General features: G+C 46.8%; 1 protein-coding gene across 1 annotated transcript in view; it reads right to left on the bottom strand.

The window, feature by feature from the left end:
• Window positions 1-26,154, bottom strand: part of LOC119965687 (polycystic kidney disease protein 1-like 1) — a 289,484-nt gene that overhangs the window by 211,362 nt on the left and 51,968 nt on the right. Inside the window, exons 8-13 of the mRNA XM_038796448.1 lie at window positions 25,021-25,205; window positions 23,226-23,447; window positions 19,837-19,997; window positions 15,458-15,856; window positions 13,344-13,493; window positions 6,850-6,942 (exon numbers count right to left, since the gene is read on the bottom strand). Of these exons, the coding sequence (XP_038652376.1) occupies window positions 6,850-6,942; window positions 13,344-13,493; window positions 15,458-15,856; window positions 19,837-19,997; window positions 23,226-23,447; window positions 25,021-25,205 (1,210 nt within the window). The remainder of the gene's footprint in view (window positions 1-6,849; window positions 6,943-13,343; window positions 13,494-15,457; window positions 15,857-19,836; window positions 19,998-23,225; window positions 23,448-25,020; window positions 25,206-26,154) is intronic.

Here is a 26,154-nt window from a genome sequence, read left to right as displayed (position 1 = left end):
CCTTCTCGGCGTCCATTGCCACCACTACCTCCACCTCTCTACCCGCCGGGGGCATCATTATCACGTTGAGCAATCTCCTCAGATTGGCCGCCAGCTGCCGACCTTTCACGAACCCCGTTTGATCCTCCCCAATCACCTCCGGTACACAGTCCTCCATTCTACCCGCCAGTACCTTTGCCAGGAGCTTGGCGTCTACATTAATCAGGGAGATTGGCCTGTAGGACCCGCACACCTCCGGGTCTTTACCCCGCTTCAATATCAGAGATATGGTGGCTTGTGACATTGTCGGCGGCAGGGTCCCTCTGTCCCTTGCCTCATTGAAAACCCTCGCCAAGACCGGGCCCACCAGCTCAGAGAACTTCGTATAAAACTCTACTGGGTATCCATCCGGCCCCGGGGACTTCCCCGACTGCATGGCCTTTAGGCCCCCCAATACCTCCTCTACTCTAATCGGGGCGCCCAGCTCTTCCACTCGCCCCCCCCCCCACAACTGTTGGGAATGTTAACCCGTCCAGAAACCTTTTCATCCCCTCCGGTTCTTCCGGCGGCTCCGAAGTATACAGCTTACGATAGAAGTCCCGGAATACCCTATTCAATTCTGCCGGATCCTCCACTTTGCGCCCCCCCTCGTCCCTCGCTCTACCTATTTCCCTGGCCGCCTCCCTCCTCCTGAGTTGCTGCGCTAACAGTCTGCTAGCCTTTTCCCCATACTCGTACACCACTCCCCTCGCCTTCCTAAGCTGTTCCACGGCCCTGCTCGTGGATAGTGCCCCCAGTTCCGCCTGTAGCCTCCGCCTCGCCCTGAGTAAAACCTCCCCCGGGGACTCCGCGTGCTCTTCATCTATCCGGCCCATTTCCCTGACCAATCTATCCATCTCTGCCCAGTCTGCCTTGGCTCTGTGGGCCCCAATTGAAATCAGCTCCCCCCGCACTACTGCCTTTAGCGCCTCCCTCTCGGTCGCCGCTGAGACCTCCCCAGTGTCATTCACCTGCAGGTAATTTTTTATACATTTCCGAAGCCTCTCGCAGATCCCCTCCTCCGACAGCAGTCCCACATCTAGCCTCCATTGCGGGCGTTGATAACTCGCTCCCCCGAACTGCAGGTCCACCCAATGCGGGGCATGGTCTGAAATGGTAATTGCTGAGTATTCCGTGTTCTTTACCCCCCCAAACAGTCCCTGCTTATTACAAAGAAATCTATCCTGGAATATACTTTATGGACGTGCGAGTAAAACTAGTAGCCCCTTCCTGTTGGCTGTCCCTCTCTCCAGGGGTCCACTGCCCCCATTTGCTCCATAAACTCTTTCAGCTCCCTTGCCATTGCTGAGAGTCTACCCGTTCTGGGACACGACCGATCCAAAGTCGGGTCAAGGACCATGTTAAAGTCCCCTCCCATTATTAGCCTGCGAGAATCCAAGTCCGGGATCTTCCCCAGCACTCTTTTAATGAAGTCCACGTCATCCCAGTTCGGGGCATATATATTCACCAGCACCACCCTTCTCCCCTCCAGTCTGCCCCGTACCATCAGGTATCTGCCCCCGCTGTCTGCGGATATGCCCTCTGCCTCAAATTGCACGTGCTTGTTGATCATGATTGCCACCCCTCTGGACTTCGAGTCCAAGTCCGAGTGGAAGACCTGGCTAATCCAGCCCTTCCTTAGCCTGGTCTGGTCTGACACTTTCAGATGTGTCTCCTGCAACATAATTACGTCCGCCCTCAGGGCCCGCAAGTGCGCGAACACCCGCGCCCTCTTAACCGGCCCATTCAGTCCCTTGACGTTCCAGGTGATCAGCCTGGTCGGGGGGCACATCCCACCCCCCCCCACCCCGCCGGTCAGCCATAGCCTTTCTCGGGCCGGCCCCTGACCCGTGCGTCGTGCCATTCCTGGCCCGCCCTTTGGTTGCCTCCACCCTCGACCACCTTTGCCTATTTCAAGTCCCTCTCCCGTCAGCAGAACAACCCCCCCCTCCCCTAACCCCATCCCCCGATACCCCCACCCCCGCCATCTACTGGCTGTAACTTCCCCCCCCATCTGACTTCCTTGACTAGCCAATCTGCTAGCCCGGTGACTCAACACTCCGGCGCCTTCCTGTCCCATTCCCCTTGTTCCCCCGTCCTCCTCCCCACCCACTGGGGCAAGCCGGCTCCAGTGTCTTCCGCGAGCTGCACAAAAAGCCCAAACAGGAAAAAAAAAACAACAAAAAAAGGAAAAAAAACCACACAAAAAAGAGAAAAAGCACATAAATGTCCATGAACAAAGGAAAGAGTCTCAAATGTTCCGCTTGGCCCCTTTGGCCCAGCAAACCGTTACGCAGCAGTCCAGGCACATTCGGCGTTCCTTCCCACAAAAATCCTCGGGCCCTAACTCGCGTCCTTGGGGCCTCCTTTCGGGACCAGCCCCAGGTCCCTCACAAAATCCATCGCTTCTTCGGGCTCGGAGAAGTAGTGGTGTTGACCCTGGTGCGTGACCCATAGCCGAGCTGGGAACAGCAGACCAAACTTCACGTGCTTCTTGAACAGCACCTCCTTGACATTCTTAAAGGCTGCTCGCCGCCGAGCCACCTCCTGGCTTAGGTCCTGATAAATGCGGAGAACACTGTTGTTCCACGTGCTGCTCCTGGCGCTCTTTGCCCACTGCAGCACCCGCTCCTTGTCCACGAACCTGTGGAACCTAATCACCATCGGGCGGGGGGGTCCGCCCGGCCGACCCCTGCCTTGCCTGCACTCTCTGTGTGCCCCCTCCAGCTCCAGCGGTCGTGGAAAGGCTTCGGCCCCCATCAGCTGCTTCAGCAGGTCTGCTACAAACGCTGCAGCATCAGCTCCCTCCGCCCCCTCCGGGAGGCCGACCATCCTCAGATTGTTCCTGCGGACTCTATTCTCCAGCTCCTCCACTCTGTCCAGCAGTCTTCTCTGCCGCTCTTTCAGGCCGTCCACTTCTATCGCTGCAACCGTTTGCGCATCCGCCTGCTCCTCCACCGCCTCTCCCAGCTCCTTAACTTTAACATCCTGGGCGTCCAGCCTCTGGTTCAGCTGATCCACCGCTTTCTGGATTGGGTCCAAGCTGTCCCGCTTCAGCGCTTCAAAACTGGACTTCATTACCTGGAGCATGTTATCCAGCACCAGCTGGATTGCTGAGTCCGGGGTCCGTGTGTCCGCCATCTTAGGTCCCAGGTAATTTTCTTCAGGTCCTTGTCTCTGTCCCTTTTTCTACTTCTTCTTCTGCCTACTGGAATCCCGCTGTTCCATATGCCGCAGCCCGCTCCTCAGCGCCTTCGCTGCCGCTTTCCTTTGCCCAGCATCTTAAATTTTTCCCCTCCTGGGCATCTGAAGCGGGTCCAAGCTGTCCCTCCTCAGCAACTCCAAACTTTTTCTTCCCTTTGTCCTGGAGGAAGGAAGGTCCGTGGGTCCGCCATCTTACCCTTCAGGTCAGCTTCCTCCTTGCCTCCGTCTCTCTCTCTTTCTTCCTCACCTGCTGGCCTCCCACACTTCCATTTGCTGCAGCTCTCTCTCCTCTTCTTTCACGGCAGCTTTTCTGCCGCCCCCGTAGTCCCGCTATCGCGGGGAATCAGCTGTTCCACCCCGCCGGAGTGAGAGCCCACCGAATGTGCGGCTCACTCGGACATCGCCGCCACCGGAAGTCTCCGAACTTTCAACTTCCTTAACCTTGTTACGATTTTCAGCATTCAAGGAGTCCAGGTAACATTTTAACCAGTCAATTCCACACATAGTAGATGTGCAGCCACTCTCCAAAACAGCACAATTGAAGGATTCTGCAACCAACACCCTCATTACCGGCGTAAAACTGCTTGTTGATAGGATAATGCCTTCTTTCTGGTCACTATCTTTTTCCTCTTCTGACTCTTCCTTGTCATGTGTCGCTTCAAACACTATTATAACGTGTTGGACAGTTGAAAACATAATGGTATTGAGAGTCACATCGAAAACATCGACTTATCATACCCCGAGCATTTCTTGGGTTTATCTTCCTGTTGTAGGTTCTAACTGGGTTTATGTCTTCATATTTTCCGGGTCCCGTTCTCCTTCTATAGTCTTGGAACCTGTTTGTACCCATGCGATTTCGCCATCCTGTTAGTAGTGTATCTTCCATATTCTGCTTTATTGCAGACTGACCCATTTGGGTCATCAGAGCCATCGGAATTGAATGTTTCCCAGAAGCTTTTTAAAGCTTCTGTCATCTGATCGAATCAGGTATCCTTTTTCGCAAACTTAACTCCTGTCAAAACCAAGAGCCTATTCATGTTGCTCACTCCAGCACAGTCAAGTAATTTAAAGGCCAACACAGACTGTGGAAATTCCATGTTGTGTTTCTGCAGCATTTTATATAGTCTGCCAAATTCCATTATATAGTCTTCCGTGGAGAATTCCTCTATTTTCAGGAACCTATCAAAATCCGACCATGCTTCATATGCACTTAACAACTCATCCTTTTTATAAATCTTATCCAGATAAAGTAATAGAGTCTCCAGACTTTCTTCTGAGTCTAACTCTTCCAATTCAAGCTCAGGAAACACTTTGCTTCAGATTTTACTGTCATAAGGTAGAGAAAGAGTCAATGCCATACCTTGTTTTCTCTTTCCCAAAAAATAATCCACATAACTACTGCACTTCTCCATTGATCGTACGATCCCCTTTTGGAAAATAAGGAGGGGTAGTCATATCCGGCCATCTTTATCCTAGGTTCAGCCATATATTTTTTTTTTCTTCTCACTCACTCCTTGGTTTGGCCTGGAAAAGTTGCATCTTTCAACCCTTCACATTGCACAACAACCGTCCTCTGCTACCATTTGTTAGATGTTTAGCTGCTGTTGTATAAAGAGTCAAAGGTTCTTCTCCTTTTCACAAACACATTTATTTCACTTTAACAGACTCTGCACAAAACTCTATCTTCATGTCACCTGACACAAAGGCCATCTGAAGCCTCTTTACATATCAGTGTCAATTATTGGATACTTAACATAAATGAGACAACTAATTGGAATGTCTCTTAACCCATTACTTAACAGAGATCTCCCTGTTCCAGTTGGAAGCAACATACTCGTCTATGGCCGGTGATATTTGTTGGCCAGGATGAGTGTCCAACCTCCATGGGGGACGTTGGGCACAGCCCATCTCCAACCTCACATCCATGTAATGTGGAGCATGGTCGGAGATTACAATCGGGGAGTATTCCGCTCGTACTATCCCTGGAAGCACTGATTTCCCCACCACAAAGAAGTCGATAAAGGTCTAGAACTTGTGCACTTGCAAAAAAAAGCAAGTGCTTCTCACCCGGGTGCATGAACTGCCATGGGTCTACAGTCCCCATCTGCCCATAAATGTTCCTCGATCTCTAGCCATGCTTGCTGTTTTCCCCGTTTTGGGGTTTGACCTATCCGCAGCAGGTCCTGTACACAGTTAATGTCCCCCCACCGTGATCAGTCGGTGCATATCTATGTCGGGGATTTCTGCCATGGTCTTCTTTACACATTCCATGTCATCCCAGTTTAACCCGTACACGTTCACTTGGACCACTGGTGCCCCGTTTAGGACACCACTGACCATGGCATACCATTCCCCGGGTCCATAACCATCAAGATCACATTAAATTACGTCCTCGTGCTGAGCAATATGGCTATCCCCTTAGCTCTTGTCTTCTGACGTTAATGGTCCATCTGTCCCACCCATCCCTTCCTTACCCACAGTCGGTCCTTCTCCCTCAGGTGCTTCTCTTGGAGGAAGACTATGACGGCTTTCATACTTTTCAGGTGGACGAAGACTCTGGATCTGTTCACTGGGCTGTTTTCAGTCCTCTGATGTTCCAGGTGAATATTCAGATAGGATTTCTTCCCAGTCCTGGTACTGGTGTAACTTGGCAATAATCGTTCTTGGCAGCTCCCCCGCCTTGGGTTTCAGCCAGAGGGATCTCTGGGCCTTATCAATCACCAGCGGCATGGGGTAGTTGTTGCTCCTCACTAGCTTCCCAGTATCTGGGCCAATTAGACGTTGGGTCCCTGCCCTCTGTTCCTCCCCAACAACCTTAGGTGTTTGGGACCTTCTATTGACATCACCCCTCTTCCCCACTTCAGTGTACAGCTTTGCACCTATGCTGCCCATGTTATATCTTCAGATAGACTGACTTCCCGTTTTTGCTACCAAAGTGGATAACCTTGCATTTATCGCAATTATACTGCATCTGCCATTCACTTGCCCACTCACTCACTCAACTATGCAATTATGTAACCAATGAAAACAAAGGAGACAAAAGCTTGCAGTTAAAGTCTATTCAGTATTAAAAACTGAAAATGTTGGAACACATTTTGAAAATGCAAGTCAGATAGCATGTGTGATGAGAGAATCAGAGTTAATGGCTGAAATTTATCAACCGTTCCTGCCAGCAGGATCTTCTGATCTTGCCAATGGCGACACCCGCTGCAGATTCCCCAGCGGCTAAGAGTGTCAACAACGGGAAAATCCATTGGGAACAGCGGAACTGGAAGACCCTGTCGCTGGCCAATGGCAGGCTTCCTCTGTAAAACACGGGTGAGGAGGAAATCCCACCCAATGTTTCAGATTGATAACCTTTCATCAGATATTTCCTTGTTGTATGAAAGCTATATTCATTCATAACTTGAGAATGGATTATTTTTTAAACAGGAAGAAGGATGAAGTTGCTGGCCATATCACTAAAAATATCTTAAACATTAAACAAGAAAACCTCTACAAAATAGGCAAGAATAAATTGAACTCATAACAAAGAAATGATTGGTGCATGCAGCAGTGACTTAAATGTCTGAAATGGAGACAGGCATATTCCATGCAGATTCACCAACTATTGTTGTACTCTGTTACCTGAATAATCAGTGGAATTCTCTGTTGCATTTGAAGAACCTTCTCCAAAGACACTTCCACTAATATTCACATCGATCCTGCTACTGCCAGTAGCTGAAAATTAAAAGCAAATGGGGTCAAAGACTGAGACAAGAACACAGTGGCTTTTTGTGGCTAAAAATAATCATCTTTCTTAACATATTTTACATTTAAAAAATCATTGGATCTATTATGCAGGTAGTGATCCGATTAAATCAAAAGGAATGCCCATCGGACAGTGAGCCCCTTCTTGTTCACTGTTCAGAATAATTCATTGTAATGGGCGAAAAGAGCTTAGATGTAGCCATGAAGTTAATTAGGCTTTTACATCATACAACCAAAAAGTGAAATTAAAATATTTACAGAATTTAAAATAGTCAAAGGTGACCCCCACCCACTGTTGATGACAGGTGGCTTAATGCTGGAAATATCACACTGTCAACAGAGATCATTTGATACTCTCTCTTGTTGGAGATGATCATTTTCTAGCACTTGTTTGATAAAATATTAGCTGCTACTTATCAATCCAATCCTCACCAATACGCAGGCTGAATGCAGGAACACACTGCATGATTAACTGAGAAGTTGTGAATGGAACTGAACACTGTATTCAATGAACATCCCCACCTCTGACCTAATGATGGAGGAAAGGTCATCAATGAAGCAGCTCAAGACTGTTGGACTTAGGACACTAATGATGACAGAGAGACTTATGGAGTGCTATCTAACTGGATTTAATTTATCCTGCCTTTATGCACAAGACATATGTGGCCAATTTGTTGGGGTAATGGAGCATCTTTGAGCCTGGGGATATTTGTGGAGCCTTCTCCATCCATTCATTGTTCAACTGCCCACCACCATCCATGACTTGATGTGGCAAGACCGTGGAGCTTTTTTTATGTAAATTTGGAGTACCCAATTTTTCCCAATTAATGGGCAATTTAGCGTGGTCAATCCACCTTCCTCGCACATCTTTTGGGTTGTGGGGGTGAAACCCACGCAAACACGGGGAGAATGTGCAAGCTCCACACAGACAGTGACCCAGAGCCGGGATCGAACCTGGCACCTCGGCACCGTGAGACTGCAGTGTTACCATTGTGCCACCGTGCTGCCCTAAGACTTTAGCGCTTTGATCTGATCTGTTGGTTGTGGAATTGCTTAACTCTGTCAATAGTGTTGTGTTTGGCTTTCCATGTCTTGCAAAGGAATCGAACTAACTGACTTGTCCAAACCAGGATCTTATTGAATCACACGTGGCAAGATAGAGATCTGTTACAGAGCAAGTTATCATGGCATTTCTTTGCACTCCTCTGGAACTACACCTAGCATGACTGTTCACCTGTATGTCTTATAACCATCTCCTACAACCATCTGGTGATGGCCGGATGTGGCCCCACTTATATTGGAGTCCCTGGTCACATGATCTCTGTCTGGAGACCGCATGGTGTGTTTGCACTGCCACCTACTGGTTGTAGGTTGCACACCATCCATCCATGATATTGCTTACAGGCATATCACCACAAATAGCAGGTTGCTTTCACTCTTTGGCATTAATGCAGTTGTGTCGTAGCTTCACAGGTTGGCACCTCACCTTCAGGTACACTGCTGTTGCCCCTTGCATGCTCTCCTGCATTTACCATTGAACCAGGGTTAGTTCCCCTGGCTTGATAGCAGGAGATATGCTAGCGTGAGGTTCCAGATTGCAATTGAACACAAAGTTATTGATGCTTCTGCACAATATAGATGCCAAGCTTTGAGCAGCTGCTCCACACTAAATATATCCCAATTAGCACTATGGTAGGTCTACACATGATGGAGGGTGTCCTCAGAGTGAAGACAGTCCTTTTCTGCCACATGGACTGTGTTCCTCCTACCAACAGTGTCTTGCAACATGTGGACTAGCAAGGATGAGCTCAAATGGGTTGTTTCCTTGAATTAGTTCTCTCACTACCGGCTGAAAACCCAGTATGGCATTTATGCCCTCCAGCACTCAACAAATGTCATATCTGGCCACTCAGCACGTCTGGCCAGAAAGCACAACAGCGTCTATACTTCCTCAGGAAACTAAGGAAATTCGGTATGAGCACATTGACTCTTACCAACTTTTACAGATGCACCAAAGACAGCATCCTATCTGGCTGCATCACAGCCTGGTATGGCAACTGCTCAGCCCAAGACTGCAATAAACTTCAGAGAGTCATGAACACAGCCCAGTCCATCACACGAACTTGCCTCCCACCCATTGACTCTATCTACACCTCCGCTGCCTGGGGCAAGCAGGCAGCATAATCAAAGACCCCTCCCACCCAGCTTACTCACTCTCCAACATCTTCCGTTGGGCAGGAGAAACAAAAGCCTGAGAACACGCACAAACAGACTCAAAAATAGCTTCTTCCCTGCCGTTACCAGACTCCTAAACGACCCTCTGTGGACTGACCTCATTAACACTACACCCTTGCATGCTTCACCCGATACCGGTGTTTGTGTAGTTACATTGTGTACCTTGTGTTGCCCTGTTATGTATTTTCTTTTATTTCCTTTTTTTCCCCTGTACTTAATGATCTGTTGAGCTGCTCGCAGAAAAATACTTTTCACTGTACCTCGGTACACGTGACAATAAACAAAATCCAATCCAATCCGGGAGTCCAAGGAGAGATTCCACAACATGTGGAGAAAGTTTGCCAACCTTTCCAAGGACCTGTTTGATGCAACTGGGAAGGGCGCGTTAAGTATTTCCTTTGAAGTGTTTACTGAAGGAAGTAGATCTGAGGTGTTGAAGAAACATTTTGTCAAGCAATAATTATGGAATCCCTACAGTGCAGAAGAAGGTTATTCGGCCCATCAGGGTGCACCGACCCTCTGAAAGATCATCCTATCGAGGCCCAGTCCCCCACACTCTCCTCGTAACCACACCAAGGGGCAGCTTAGCATATCCAATCTACCTCACCTGAGCATCTTTGGACTGTGGGAGAAAACTGGAGCACCTGGAGGAAACTCACACAGACACGGAAGAATGTGCAAACTCCACACATTTGATGAAGGAGCTGCACAGCGTAAGCTTGTGATTCCAAACAAACCTGTTGGACTTCAACCTGGTGTTGAAAGACTTGTAACTGTGCCCACCCCAGTCCAACGCGAGCATCTCCACATTAAAACTCCACACAGACAGTCCCAGAGGTCAGAATTGAACCCGGGTCCCTGGCACTGTGAGGCAGCAGTGCTAACCATCATCCCGCCCAATAATTGAAAAAGGCAAGTGTATTTACAAAGGCTGCAAATTAAGAATACCTGAACATCTATGGTAAATTAGCTGTTGAAATTCATTTAATACTCAACAGATAAAATTAAAGTCGCCTAAATCCCAGATGACCATATTCTGCTTTCCCCTTTGAGGGGGAGAACTGACTGGTGGTGATTTAACCTGAGGATCACCACGCCTCAGGAGAGAGGCAAGGTTGAGGAGGCGTGGCTTCATGAATAACCTCAGCCGGTATAGGAAATGAACCCGAGCTGCTAGCTTCACTCTGCATCATGAACCACCTGTTCAGCCAACTGAGCTAAACCCACTATTTAAGAAAGGTTGTAGAGATAAGCCAGGGAACTCCAGACCAGTGAGTCTCACATCAGGGTAGGGAAACTATTGGAGAAAATTTTGAAGGAGAGAATCTACCTCCAGTTGGAGAGGCAAGGTTTGATCAGGAATAGTCAGCATGGCTTTGTCAGAGGAAGGTCATGTTGAACAAATGTAGTTGAGTTTTTTGAGCATGTGACCAGGTGGGTAGATGAGGGTAATGAAGTTGATGTAGTTTACATGGATTTCAGCAAAGCCTTTGACAAGATCCCACATGAGAGACTTATAAATAAGGCAAATGCACAAGGAATACAGGGTAAGTTGATATGGTGGATTCAAAATTGGCTTAGATGTAAGAGACAGAGTGATGACAGATGGCTGCTTTAGTGACTGGAAGCCAGGGTCCAGTGGCATACCCCAGGGATCTGTGCTGGGTCACCTATTGTTTATCATTTATAGAAATTACATTGATGACTATGTGGGGGGTAGGATCGGTAAGTTTGCGGATGATACAAAGATTGCCTGGCTGGCCAACAGTGAGGTTGAGTGTTTTGGGTTACAGGAAGATATAGACGGGATGGTCAAACCCTGACAAATGTGAGGTGATACACTTTGGAAGGAGTAATGTGACAAGGAAATATTCAATGGATGGCATGACACTGGGAAGTTCCAAGGGACAAAGGGACCTTGGCGTGTTTATCCATAGATCTCTGAAGGCAGAACGGCTGGTTATAGGGTGATGAAAAAGGAATATGGGACATTTGCCTGCATCAATCGAGGCGTAGATTACAAAAGCAGGGAGGTCATGTTGGAGATGTATAGAACTTTGGCGAGGCCACAGCTGGAGTACTGTGTGTAATTTTGGTCGCCACATTATAGGAAGGATGTGATTGTACTGGAGGGGGTGCTGAGGCGATTCACCAGGATGTTGCCTGGGATGGAACATTTAAGTTATGAAGAGAGGTTGCATAGGCTTGGGTTGTTTTCGCTGGAGCAGAGAAGATTGAGAGGCAGCCTGATCAAGGTGTTGGGGGGTACGGTTGCACAGTGGTTAGCACTATCACTTCACGGCGTCAGGGTCCCTGGTTCGATTCCCGGCTTGGGTCACTGTCTGTGTGGAGCCTGCACGTTCTTCCCGTGTTTCAGTGGGTTTCATCCGGGTGCTCTGGTTTCCACCCACAAGTCCCAAATGATGTGCTGTTAGGTCACTTGGACATGTTGAATTCTTCCTCAGTGTACCTGAGCAGGCGCCGGAGTATGGCGACTAGGGAATTATCACAGTAACTTTATTGCTGTATGACCTATATTGTATAGGTCCAGGTACGACCTTCGCAAAGCCATCCGAGATGCCAAGAGGGAATATCAGACCAAGCTAGAGTCACAGACTAGCGTTACAGACTCTCGGTGGTTGTGGCAAGATCTAACAACATAACAGACGACAAAGCGAAGCCGAGCAGTATCTCCAGCAGCAGCGCATCCCTCCCCAATGAACTCAAAGCATTCTATGCTCGGTTCGAGCAGGAAACCAACTGTCGAGAGCCCCAGCAGCTCACAACACACCTATACCCACCATCACAGCTTCTGAAGTCAGATCGGACTTCCTGAAAGTGAACCCTCGGCAGACGGGCACGGACGGGAGCCACTCGGAGAACCACCACTCGCCATATGCGGCGATTCTCCGGCCCGAATGGGCCGAGCGGCCAGCGAAAAACCTGACAGTCCCGCCAGCGCCGTCCACACCTGGTCGCTGCCAGCGGGAATGCTGGGGGTGTCGGCCTGTGGGGGGGGGTTCCTTTACCGGGGGGGGGGGGGTGGTCCTTTACCAGGGGGGGGGGGCTCCGATGGAGTCTGGCCCACGATCGGGGCCCACCGATCGGCGGGCTGGCCTCTCTAAAGGAGGACCTTCTTTCCTCCGCCGCCCCGCAAGATCCATCCGCCGTCTTCTTGCGGGGCGGCCTCAGGGAGGACGGCAACCGCGCAGGCGTGGATGACTCAATTTACGCCACCAGCCATGTCATTGATGCGGCACCACATTTTATGCGGCGCCAAGGCCCAGCGTGCGTAAAAGACCCGACCCCGCTCCTAGCCCCCCGGGGCGGGAGAATAGGGGGCTGGGAGCGGGCTCCGACACCGAAGTGAAACATTCCAGTTTTCACTCCGGCATTGGGACTTTGTCTCCCTTTGGGAGAATCGCACCCCAGAGGTCTGGAAAAGTAAGGGTTCCTGAGAACTGTAGGAGGGTTACAGAAATAAGAAAAATGAGACCATAGAAGGGGCTGAGCATGTGGATGAGAATTTTAAAATAGAGGTATTTGGAGATCCTGAGACAATGCAGGTCATCGAGTACAGAAGTGATGGATGAATGTGAGTTATGGTATAGGCTGCAAGGTTTTGGATGAGTTTAAGTTTATGAAGGGTAGAAACTTGGAGGTTGGCCAGGACATTGTGGGAATAATCATGTCTGGCAGTACTAAAAGCATGGATGAGAGTTTTAGCAACAGATGGGGTAAGTCAGGAGGGCAATGATATGGAAGTGCCAGTAAGCGGATGTGGGCTCAAAAGACAAGCTTCAAACAGGATGGTGAGATCAATAAGTTTAGTTCTGCCTGAGGCAGTGGCCATGAAAAGGAACAGAATCAATGTTGAGGAGTTTGTCATGAGTCTTCAGGCAGCTTCGCAATTATCAAGTGAATTCAGTCAATCAAGACAGACAAAAGGTTGACACAATGCATTAAAATGAATGCAATTGACATTTTCCCCACAAAAAATGTTATGTATACCTAAATATCAGGCTAAAATTATACAGTCCTGCTTTTCATGTGAAAATAGGATCAAATTACAAACCTAATAAAGGAAACCTTTCATTGTCCAAAATAATAATTTGCATTTATTACTTCTACTTTACCTCCCCTTTCAGTGACTTCACCCTCTGAGATGTGGAGCTGTGATCCATTTATACTGGGGGAAGCAATTAAAGGTATTGCTGAGATCTGCAATCCCTCAGAAACAGAAGAGAAGTTCTGACTGCTGGTTGTATTCAGAGTTTCAGTAACATCTAAAAATAGCAATGACACAAGCTTACTCATTTTGAGATACAAGAGTGTAAATCACTGAGCTTTTTTAAAAAAATAGTTTTCTTGTTAAGTAGCCAATAGGTTTACACTAACTGCAGCAAGTGAAGCATTTCCAAAACCTTATCTATTTATCAGAACAAATTGAGAAGTGGATAAAATACAAACTGAAACACAGAAATGTTATTTGGATGGTTCTTATGCAAGGTCACAACTTGAAATGGTCAATGATTTTCTTTGTCCCCAGACGCTGTCAGACCTGACGTGTCTTTCCAGGATTAGAATTTTACATTCCGCAGGCAGGCTTGCACCCGACCTGGAAACATGTGAAATCACGTGAATTGATGTCAGGCACAAGTCTGGACATCATCACACACTCGTGCGATATTTCAGTTGGTGGGTGCACACGAGACAATCAAGCAGGCAATTTAGCCCATTAAGGAGGCCAAATGACCTCAGTTTTACATGGCCAGTCTGCTTTTACGGTTGGCGGGCAGGTCAATTGGCCAGGCAGACTTTACGTTTTTGCTGAAACCTCAATCCAGGATGGGATGAAACGTCAGGGCTGAAATGATATTAAAAGGTGCCTGGAGACTAAGGATTGTGTTTGAATGTGCTGCCCAGACACATTTTGCAACGTTTTTCCATTGCAATTTATTATTTTTTATTTTTCTTACAGGTCTGAAGCTCCCTAAGACAGCTCCGCATCATCTGTCCCCCTGAGGGAGCACATTAGAAGTGCCAGCTTACAGCTTTCCTTTTCTCCACATCCACCCGTCCCAGCAGTACTGAGCCTTTGCCAGGGTATGTTTCACATTATCTGGTGTGGTGTACCCAGAGGCTGGGTGCTGGAAAAGTGGTACTCTTCTCAGATTCTCCAGTTTATTGACAGAGTTTCGCCCTATCAAGGTGGCGTCAACCCGGAAGTCACAGGGAAGGCAAGTGGAAAACCCCCATCAGGTATCAGTGCAAAGAGGATCAGCCTTAGACCCTTGCTAGACGATATAAGCAGAGCACGGAGTCCTGCTGGAGTGGTAGCTAATTTGGTGAATGCAAGGATGATGACTTGGAGAGTGAAGAATATGCTGTGTGCTTGTTGCTGATCTTGGACTCTATGAACCCCATGATTTAGATTGAATTTTGGCTTGTATGAGAACCTGTACTGGTAATGACTGTTGTTGTTATATACTGGGCTGGATTCTCCACCCCCACAGTCGGTGGCAGGGTCCCCTACTCGGCGGAGAATCAGGCGTCCAGAAAAATCGGGATCAGCGCAGAGTCTGCACAGACAGTGACCCAAGCCGGGAATCGAACTCGGGTCCCTGGCGCTGTGAAGCAACAGTCCTAACTACTGTGCTACCTTACTTGCCTGTTAACACTATTTTATGGCCACATTTTCTTATTAAAACTTGTATTTGCCTCCAAGTAAAACAGCAGCAGGTCTGGACTGAGCGGAAGAAAGGATGCGAGTCATGATGGAGTGTGGCTACAAATTGCTGATCACTCAGAATACATCAAAACAACTAGCCCTGAATGACATGCAAGACGAACATGCCACTATGTTTAAAGATCTTCTGAGGAGGCAAATTCAACAAATCCAAAATTGCATTCTGCTGTAACTATAAAAAGGAAACACACATCATGCACAGTTTTACTTGGATATACATTTTTTAAAAATAAATTTAGAGTACCCAATTAATTTTTTTTCCAATTAATGGGCAATTTAGCGTGGCCAATCCACCCAACCTTCACATCTTTGGGTTATGGGGGTGAAACCCACGCAGAGATGGGAGAATGAGCAAACTCCATACGGACAGTGAGCCAGGGCCAGGATTCGAACCCGTGTCCTCAGCGCCGCAGTGCTAACCACTGCACTGCATGCCACCCTACTTGTATGTACAGAAACACTTACGCACACACACAAAATTGTGAGTTTTACAAGATTTACCGGAGGCATTTGCTGACTTTGTAGTTCGTGGAAGCCTTGCGCGAGGCCTTCCACTGAAGATCTGCTCTTCAGGAATTGGAAATGGGTACGGATCTTGTGAAGTAGTGGTTCGTACTATTCTGTTTGTTGCACTAACTGTAGAGGTATTGACTGGAATAACAGGAGGAGTTGAAAGTGTAGCAGTGCTAATAACACTGTCAACTGGGCCCATCCAAGCATCGAGAGTGCCGTTGCTGAAAAGACTGGCTGTAGACCGGGCTCTTTGAGCGTCGGTACTAGAAGTAGCAGGACTCAATAATATCTGTCTGCTGGATGTCACATCAGGTGCAGGTGGAGCAGTCACAATAGACCCATATAAACTTGACTGTAAATTGTCTACCACCAGTTTACAGAACGGAACTGCAAAACACAAGTAAAATTTATATGAAAGCAAAATATTGCAGATGCTGGAAATCTTAAACAAATACAAAATGCTAGGAATACTCGGCAGGTCTGGCAGCATATGTGGAGATAGAAACAGATTTAATCTTGCAGAATATGGCCTTGTATGTCCAGCACTTTGTTTTTATTGCACATAATATTAAAAGCAGTATGAGTGAACGGCAAAATGGACTAAACTTTAAATACAGAATTAGATGAATTTCTTTGAAAAGCAGTGACCAGTTTTTCTTCACCTTTATTTTGAAAATCACATATTGCACATATTATTCGCAATAATGAAGCAAATCACAGATTTTGTCACTACACAGCCTTTTGAAGTGAACCCAACAGATCATAGAATCATAGAATTGAAAATGAAAATCGCTTATTGTCACGAGTAGGCTTCAATGAAGTTACTGTGAAAAGCCCCTAGTCGCCACATTCTGGCGCCTGTTCGGGGAGGCTGGTACGGGAATTGAACAGTGCTGCTGGCCTGCCTTGGTCTGCTTTAAAAGCCAGCGATTTAGCCCAGTGTGCTAAATTTGCAGTGTAGAAGGAGGCCATTCGGCCAATCGAATCTGCACCGGCCCTTGGAAAGAGCACCCTACTTAAGTCCACACCTCCACCCTATCCCCATAGCCCAGTAACCACACTTAACCATTTTGGACACGAAGGGCCATTTAGCATGGACAATCCACCTAAACTGCACATCTTGGACTGTGGGAGGAAACAGGAGCACCCAGAGGAAACCCACACAAACACGGGGAATATGTGCAGAGTCCGCACAGACAGTGACCCAAGCCGGGAATCGAACCTGCGACCCTGGAGCTGTGAAGCAACTGTGCTAACCACGATGCTACCGTGCTGCCCGATGTAAACAAGAGTCTGAAAAATGCAATGAAAAATATATGCATCTTCTGCCTTCAGGGGGTTGATATCTAAGTATTCATCTTTACTTAATGATTAACACAGTACAACTGTTTAAAATGTACATCATTACAGCATTTTCAGCTATTTCCACTAGTCTTTTAACCAGGTGTCTAATGTAGTTCTCTTTCGGTATGTCTCAGGTTACTACTGGATTATAAGCACCTGAAACTTGACAAAAGTTAACCTCCTACTGCTTAGATATCCAGAAACAAACTACTAGTTGGTGCAACAATTAGCATTTCTGAAATACCTTTCATGAGAGAAAAGGTGCAGGCGCCGAGGTTTTGGGGGGGGGGATTAGGAGAAATGGCAAATATTCAATTTGTCGGTTCCGTCACAAAAGACTTTTCTGACTTGTCTGCAATTTGTCAGTCAGTCAGGAATTGGTAAAGAGGTTGAAATAAATTCTGTGATGGTATAACTGGGTGTCATCTTCATATGGGAAAGTTGAGCCTGTCTCTGTGGATGATATCAGTGAGAGTTACACGCTGGAAGTGTGAAAGGCAGGAATGAAAGCTGTTAAGCAGATCAACAGGGGCACTGATTACACTCCTTTTTTTTATACGTTTAGAGTAGCCAATTAATTTTTTCCAATTAAGGGGCAATTTAGCGTCGCCAATCCACCGAGCCTGCACATCTTTGGATTGTGGGGGCGAAACCCACGCAAACACGGGGAGAATGTGCAAACTCCACATGGGCAGTGACCCAGAGCCGGGATCAAACCTGAGACCTCGGCGCCATGAGGCAACAGGGCTAACCCACTGCGCCACCGTGCTGCCATTACACTCCTTCCAGTATAACCCAATACACCAAATAGGATGAACAATGATGAAAAACTTGCATCAGTCCTCTTTTGGCAAAGGCAGATTCAGCAAATTTCATCCACCCATCCATACATTTTTGAGTTGGTAGGGTTTCATGGAATTCTGAGACTAGAGCAACTAAATGAATAAAGTGAAGAGAAAACAAGATAAGGGGCGGGATTCTCCTGTCGCAGACTCTAAAATTACGTTCGGCGATCGGCCGGAGAATACCTGTTCCCGACTAAATCAGGGGCGCCGCCACTTTCGCGAAGCTCTGCCCCCTCTAAAGCAGCATACTCTAGAAGTATGCCGCCCACAAGCCGTATCGACGCCCTCAGGACGTTCCGCCCCCCCACCGGTCGATATCCCGATGGCGTCGGTCACATGTTCCATTATCCGTCGGGAACTCGGTGTGGTGGTTGCGGACTCAGTCCAGCGCCACCACAGTCGGGGGAGGGCCCTGTTAGGAGGGGTGGTCCGGGGCCTGCGAGCCAGCCAAAGGGGCCGCACGGTGCGGCTGCTACAGTCTGCCACCATGCGCAGACATGGACCCGGCAATTCTCTGGGCCATATCAGCAACTAGAACCGGGTGCTCTACGCTGCTGGACAGCAAGCTCCCAGAAAACGGAGAATCGGTAGCCGTTTTGCCCCAAATTTTCGGTCGTAAAACGCCACCATTCGCACGCTGGTATCAGGACATGTCAGCAAAATCGGAGAATCCAGCCCAAGGTTTTTCCCTTTAGCAATCTGTCTGAGTACCATTTTAACTGCAGTGAATTACTTGCTTGATTTAGGATATTCTCTCAGATTCTCTATCTATCTCTTTGCAGTGAGGATAATGCTGGTTTGTTCCTTAACTAAGGGATGGTGGGCTTGATGTTTGGAGTGAAAACCCAGCAAACCTGAATTTGCAGGCCACAGTTGATGATTGCCCAACCACTTGATTCATTAGTGGGATCTAAAGGTCTATGCCCTTCATTTGAAGATAGAATTCTTCCCAATCCATTTTAAATAACCTTGCAGTGCAATACCCAGTGGGAAGATACCTGTTACGACACAAACAGCCGGAAGCTTATAAGTAGTTCATGTTGGTAAGCTGCTTTGTTTTAGCCGTTTGAACTTAAGCTGTATAGGAATTCCAAGCCCTGTGTCCTGTCAACACTAGGATATATCCCAGAGGGAGAAGAAATGTTTGTGTATGGGAAGCAAATAAAAATTCTATTCAGTAGCTTGGCTTGGAAACTTGTAACATGTTGATGCGATCTGCATTTGTAAAAATTACATTTCAATATGGGAGTGTTAGTCATTTGTGGAAGCCATGACTATAGAGTTATTCTTGTCCTTGTCTGACAGTCATACTTAATCTCAGCAAATAGGAGTAGAAGCTGCAGCTAATTTTAATTCTCTTTTAGCAGGGCTGCTAATTCCACCTGCTACCTGAACTAAAATCTGTTCATTCAATATAAATTGGAAATGAACTTGGGACCTCTGTGGTCTGCACAACTAGATACATGATGACGTCAACGTGACTGAACTTAAATGTATGTAAATATAGTTTGAAAGTTTTATTACAGCTATTTTTTAAAAAACTTGGAGTAGCCAATTCTTTTTTTCCGAATTCGGGGAAATTTAGCATGGCCAATCCACCTACCCGGCACATCTTTGCATTTGTGGAGGTGGGACCCATGCAGACAAGGGGAGAGTGTGCAAATTCTACACAGACAGTGACCCAGGGTCGGGATCGAACCCGGGCCCTCAGGACCATGAGGCAGTAGTGCTAACCACTGAGCCACCATGCTGCCCTTATTACAATTGTTGAAAGTTAATATTACAGAAATGTTACTGTAAATAGCTGTGCATGAGCACCTAATGCATGTGAAAATGTAAAACAAAAAATAAATCAGCCAGAGAACAATCAATTCCTGAATACTCTCCATTGGCTCCTGGAACAGTTAACCCTGGTTAGTAACACAAACACATCTACAGGTAAAAACAAAAAAATGCATATAATCTGAAGGCGAGTTTTATTTCACATCACATTGCAATTCCTAGCCTTTATTGGATAGTTAAGTGCTACCTTCCTGCATAAAAGGAATAGGTGAAGTGCACAAGGTTACTTAAGCATTGATCTTTCAGTTGCAGAAATATTAGTCACCAGCACTTATACAAACATCCATTTTAGTATTTTTAGTTTTAAGGAAATGTCCACAACACCTCGTGACTCACCTTCAATAGGTTCTGTTTCAGTTGAATTTACGAGATATAATTTCCAAGAATATGAGAAGTTAGAGGTTTCAGAGCACTCCTCACAAATAGCTTTCACGGAAAACACATCATTCCAGTTGATGGAATTATTGAGACATTCAACACACAACAGTTTTACCAGTCTGCAAAAACACAGCAATTAAGATCACAAAGGATTAATCAGCAGTAAACTATTCTGTGAATATGTTCCTTTCCTCTCCCTCTGTTTAAAGAGTGCAAACAGACTCCAGTTAAATTGTGCAAATAGTTATACAAGTGAAGCAGTAAAATTATATTCATTTTACATCCTGCTTATTGTATTACCAACAATTGTAAAACACAGATAATGTGGTTGCGTGGCTTTATGACACGAGAGGGTTTTCCCTGAGCTGGTGGAGGTGAGGTAAAATAGAGGCAGCGATTCTAAAAGTTAACTAATGAGTGATAACATGAGGGCTCCTTGAAAAACAGAATGGTTCACTGTGCCGAATTACATCTTTTAGTAGAGTATCAAGCTTTATGCCTAAAATTCTTCTCACTGCTGACCCCTATGTAGCTGGAGATTTTGTGACTGGGATAGTGTGATGAAGCCGGTGGATAATGGGTTAACATTCATCTCAGCAATGCTGATATCCTTGCGAAGCCTGGCTCCATTGTGCAAAATTCACAAATGGGGCCCAGCCTGGCAATGCCAAGGTGTCTGGGTAGCACTGCCAGCAGGCATAGGCACTGCAAATAATAATAATTATAATAATAATAATAATAGCTTATTGTCACAAGTCGGCTTCAATGAAGTAACTGTGAAAAGCCCCTAGCTTGTGAAAAGCAAAGGTGCCAAGCTAGCATTTGTGCACATGCAATCGGGCTGGGGTCCCTCCTATACTGCGTCACTTTTAATTGGCATCCAGATCTCTCACGACAATGGGGAGTTCCAACAAGTGGAGTTCTTCACTGTACAAAACGGGACTATTTAGACCTTGGCTGCGTGTTCCCCATTCAGGCCCTTTAGTCAATGTGAGTCGCGTTCAATAGCCAAGTTTTTCTCAGCACTGCGGGTGGTGGGAAACACACGGCTAAACGCACTTGCTAGGGGACTTTGTTCCCTTATGGAAGAATCGCAAAATTAGTTTCATCTGGGGTGGGTTTTTCTGGGAGTTTCCCGCCAGCTCTTTCAGCCCGTCCCCACCGCCATCCAACCATACTTTTGTCACATTTTGGGACCTGGGGTGTTTCTCACTAGTTTAGCCCATACATAGGGTGGGATTTGTTGGCTATGGCAGTCCAGCAACCGTAAACTCCTGCCGGATGTACAAGGACCTTGTCATGGTCCCCGCCCCGTCCGTGGCAATCTTATGGCGGGCACGGCCGAAGAATCCAACCCTCAGACTTATTTTCATCAAAGAGGAGCTGAGCTCGCTGGCCAGACTGGCTTCTCAGAGATCGGACAACCATTTTAAAAGGGTGCCCGATTTCTAAGTGAGCTTGAGGGTCCCCCACACCCCTCCATCCAAGGGCAATGTCACCCCCCCCCCCCCCCCCCAAACATGCATATGGGCAGTAACCTCTGGACCCCACCATTCATCCCCTCAACCTCCCAGAGGCTCCCAATTCATGCCTTGGACCAACCCCCCCATCCCCACCCTTCATACTTCCCTCCAACCTCCTTTCATGGACTTGGTCCCCCTCAGACCTTGAACCTGGTCAGTGCCACCCTGAAACCTGGCACTGGCACACTGGGAGTGCTCCTGCCTAGCTTGCCAGTGCCACCCATGGACCTTGGCAGTGCCAGGGTGGCAGTGCGAAGGTGTCATCCAGGAAGTGCCAAGGTGCCTGCCATTCCAAAGAGTGAGCCAGGGGCGACCCTGCTCTGACCCTGACCACCCAGGGCCCCCAATGGCCCGCAAGACCCCCCCGGTATGGGGGGTATGGCACGGTAGCACAGTGGTTAGCACTGTTGCTTCACAGCACCAGGGTCCCAGTTCGATTCTTGGCTTGGGTCACTGTCTATTCAGAATCTGCACGTTCTCCCAGTGTCTGCCACCAGGTGCTCCGGTTTCCACCCACAAGTCGCGAAAGACGTGCTGTCAGGTAATTTGGACATTCTGAATTCTCCCTCAGTGTATCCGAACAGGCGGCAGAATGTGGCAACTAGGGGATTTTCACAGTGACATCATTGCAGTGTTAATGTTAGCCTACTTGTGATAATAAAAACACATTTATTAAAATCTACTTAACCATGCGCGGCCTGGCAATTCTGGTCACAGCCGCCTTGCGGGACGGGTAAATCCCAAAAGGGAAGCCTGCAGAAGACCTCACCCAGCATCTACCGGCCACGTCGCTCTCCTGGTCGGACGCGATGTGGCTGGTAGATCGTGCCCATTTTCCGGGATTCTTCAAAACGGCTGCTAAGTGTTGATGCTGGTGTAAACACTGGAGTGTTTCACATCCGGCCTCTAGGCCCAGCGATTCCATGGCCCACAGGGGGCCAGAACAGCACAGGAGTGCACCACGCAGCTCCAGCTGTCAAGAAGCGGCCCTGCACTGCTGGCCACGGGTCCACGCATGTGCGTGGCGGCCTGCGGCGACGCCGGCCCCGCGCAACACGGCGGACCCATGCAGCAGACCGGCACCGAAGAAATAGGCCCCCCCCCCCAGACTGCACGCGCCCATCGATCGGTGGCCCTCGATCGCGATCCTGGCTGTCTTGGACGCCCCTCTCCCAGGTGACGGATCCCCCCCCCCCACCCCAACCAGGGTGGCCACCGCAGCCGCGACTCCGAGTGCCCGCAGGGTGGAACCATGTTAGAACCACGCCGGCGGAACTTGAATCCCGCCAGCTCGGAGAATCACAGCCATTATCTTTAATGTCCTGTGTTAGCAATGGATGATGCATTCATCTCCTGGAGTCTTTCTCATTCGAATGCATCCTGGCTGAACATTATGAAATATGTCCTTAAATCCTGTCAATGCATTTCTACTGATCTACCCATTATCTATGTGGGTCAGTTAGAAGCTACATTGACCCCAAAACATCCTGACTTCTCAGAACTCTGGCTTCTATAAAGGATATTGCAGTAGCAAAAATACCATCAAAATACGAAGAGGTTCTTTTTGGTTAAACGTAGCAAAGAGGAAATCTTCCATTCTTTCCAAACTATAAAAACTTTTAAGCTTCAAAAATATTGTCCGAAAATAGACTTATCTCTTTGTTTTCCTTTTGCACTAACACCACACACAATTCCCAAAAATATGATATGGTCCCAAGGTATTGCCTGATGCTTTGTTTTCAGTTGCTAGATTGTATTAAAGTGCAAAATAAACCCCAAATACATTCCTGTAGAGAATTTGTTCTGTAGGTGTTCAGTACATACCTTAAGTTGTTGTCTTTTTTGATGGTGATAAACTGTTGTGCGTCTGATGAATATCTGTTATTATTGTTAACAGTTAACTTGAACAGAAACTGGTCAACATCAGTTTTCAGTGCAGACACTGAGACACCGACTATTCTGGAAGTTGTGTTCAGTGGGTTTGGTGCATCAGGTTTGAAGCAAGGTATATTTAATCCACTCACTGTTTCACAAGCCCAGGAAAACCTATGCAGTGTTAAAAGAAAAATAAATGCGGGCATTTTAAGTAAATAACAGATTAGATTGCAATTAGCTAATGATTGAAATATTAGGGCACATGGGGGGAAAAAAGTAAAATGTTGTTCTTTCTCAGGTACTTATTTTGAGAAAGGAAGATTAGAAATGTTAATGTGTGCTTATAAAGTTAGTGCAGGAGAATGATGGAAAATACAGAAGGGTGAGCAGAAACATAAGGGTTTTTGCATAAATGAATGCAGATTCTCAAAGTTAGACCAGAGACCAATGGCATTTGGGTTTCATTAATAAGGTCAAAGAATGCAACAGCGAAGAGGTAATGATGTATATGTTAGGTCACAGTTAGAGCACCACTGCAGTTTGGAACCCCCACTTAGAAAAGGCATTCATGCCATTGAGACCAAACAACATGCCTTTGTAGCATCATTCACTTTCACATTTGCAAAATTCTCCCCACTCATTCTGACGTCCACCCCTTGACCTAATTTCTCCTCATGATCTGCCAGCTCTTAAGCTTGGCTGCTGGTAAGGTCATCTCTAACCATTATCCTAGCTCCCATATCATCCTCATGGCCCTACCTTTAGTCAAACATCTGTACCCATGGTATAAATATGTTCCTAACGTTCTCTCCGACATCCCTTCACCTATCCAGAAACCTCTGCTGCTGCACATCTGTTAAAGCACTAAGTTCAACATCCTCTTTCCTAGCATATTACTTAATATCTCCCACCTTCAGAAGGCTGTAAACGTGAATGCATTAAATAAACTGTTGATTTTGTTATTCATCACCAGATCTAGTTCTCCGTCAAAATCATTTGAACCAAGCCATACAAAATGTTGTCAACTTAAAAAGTCTGAGTTAAGCTTAAAATTCCATATTTTATCCATCACCATCAATCTTCACAATATTGCCCATTTCAGCCCCTCATTTAGATGAAGCCCTCAATGATTTGACAGTCAATTCTAGTTAGGATTTCTCCAATATCCTCCACAAGGAACTCCCATTTTTCACTCCAACTGGTCCAAAACTTAATTGTCGTATTCGGTCATACACCTATTCCCCAGACTGATTATTATCCAACCCCCTCCCCCCTCCCCCCATCCTCATTATCTTACATTTGCTCATAGTCCTCCAACAGAATAAATTAAAATCATAGTCTCCAAATTCCTTCACATTATTAATCACACTCGTGTCCAAACCTCTTCCAGCATTATATCCTCTTCCATACCCATCATTCTCCAACTCTGTTCAGCCCTCCTACCTTCACCCAACCAGTGGTGTTCAGGGCCTTTAACTGTCGTGCCATATTCAAAAACACTTCTGCTGTCCCCTTCTCTATCTACTGCTGAGAATCTTCTCCAAATCACTTTTATTTTACAGGTTTTCAGTCATGTGCTTGACATATCCTTTTGTGGCTTGCTGAATGTTCCCTTATCTATTCCTATTTAATTTCCAACACCCAGTAAGGATCTTGGAATTTTTTTCACATTGCTATAAAAATGCAGATGTTTGCAGATTCCATTTTAGATTGGATCACAAAACTGTTTTCCATTATGACTCACCTTAGGTTTGCAGTGCCTGGATAGTCTGGGTCATACGATTCTGATCCATTCAAACGAATGATGGATTCATGCTGATAGGTTATGAAGAGCTGTGTACCGCCTGAAATCAGACTCACTGGTGGGGTAGCAAGGACCTCAACATTTACAGTGTAGTTGTTATAAACCACAGTGCCAATGATTTGAACCTGCATTAGGAAAGCAATTCAAGACTATTGACATTGGACGGACTACTACTCAGTCAAGGTCATTTGTAAAAACTATTGTGGTTCCCAAATAAATGCATTTTCAATACTTTCTTCATTGTAACAAATTCCAAACTGAGCAACAGAAATATTAAAAATTATTCAACTCAGGATTTTTGTACAGTTCTGTTATAACTCTAGTAAAACATTAACTTGAAACAAAATTCCTCTCCCTCTTGTCATGATTATTTAGAGCATAGAGCATAGAACAGTACAGCACAGAACAGGCCCTTCGGCCCTCAATGTTGTGCCGAGCCATGATCATCCTACTCAAACCCACATATCCACCCTATACCCGTAACCCAACAACCCCCCCCCCCCCCCTTAACCTTACATTTATTAGGACACTACGGGCAATTTAGCATGGCCAATCCACCTAACCCGCACATCTTTGGACTGTGGGAGGAAACCGGAGCACCCGGAGGAAACCCACGCACTCAAGGGGAGGACGTGCAGACTCCACACAGACAGTGACCCAGCCAGGAATCGAACCTGGGACCCTGGAGCTGTGAAGCATTTATGCTAACCACCATGCTACCCTGCTGCCCCTTTATCCCATTCCTGGATTTATATACACAACCCAGACTGACAATTCAAGTGTAGCTGTGAAAATATACTACTCCAAATGAGGATCTGTAAATTGGATCGACCAAAGCTATAGCTGTCTGTCAGGGTTTGGGTAGTTCAGCAGGTTATTCGAGGACCAATGGCAATGTTTGAAGAGGAGCCAGTGATCACAAAAATATGTGAACAATGGTCTTCCAAAATTATGTGCACAATGACTTGCACATTCATTTAAATAATGAGAGTGGCTGAACTTCAAAATATTAAATTTGTATGGTGCCCTGGTACATTTCTGAAAGACATGAAGGCACATAAAGGCAACTCATTC

This window comes from Scyliorhinus canicula, chromosome 5, assembly GCF_902713615.1.
Source record: "Scyliorhinus canicula chromosome 5, sScyCan1.1, whole genome shotgun sequence".
NCBI lineage: Eukaryota > Metazoa > Chordata > Chondrichthyes > Carcharhiniformes > Scyliorhinidae > Scyliorhinus > Scyliorhinus canicula.
This window is presented reverse-complemented; position numbering and strand designations above follow the sequence as displayed.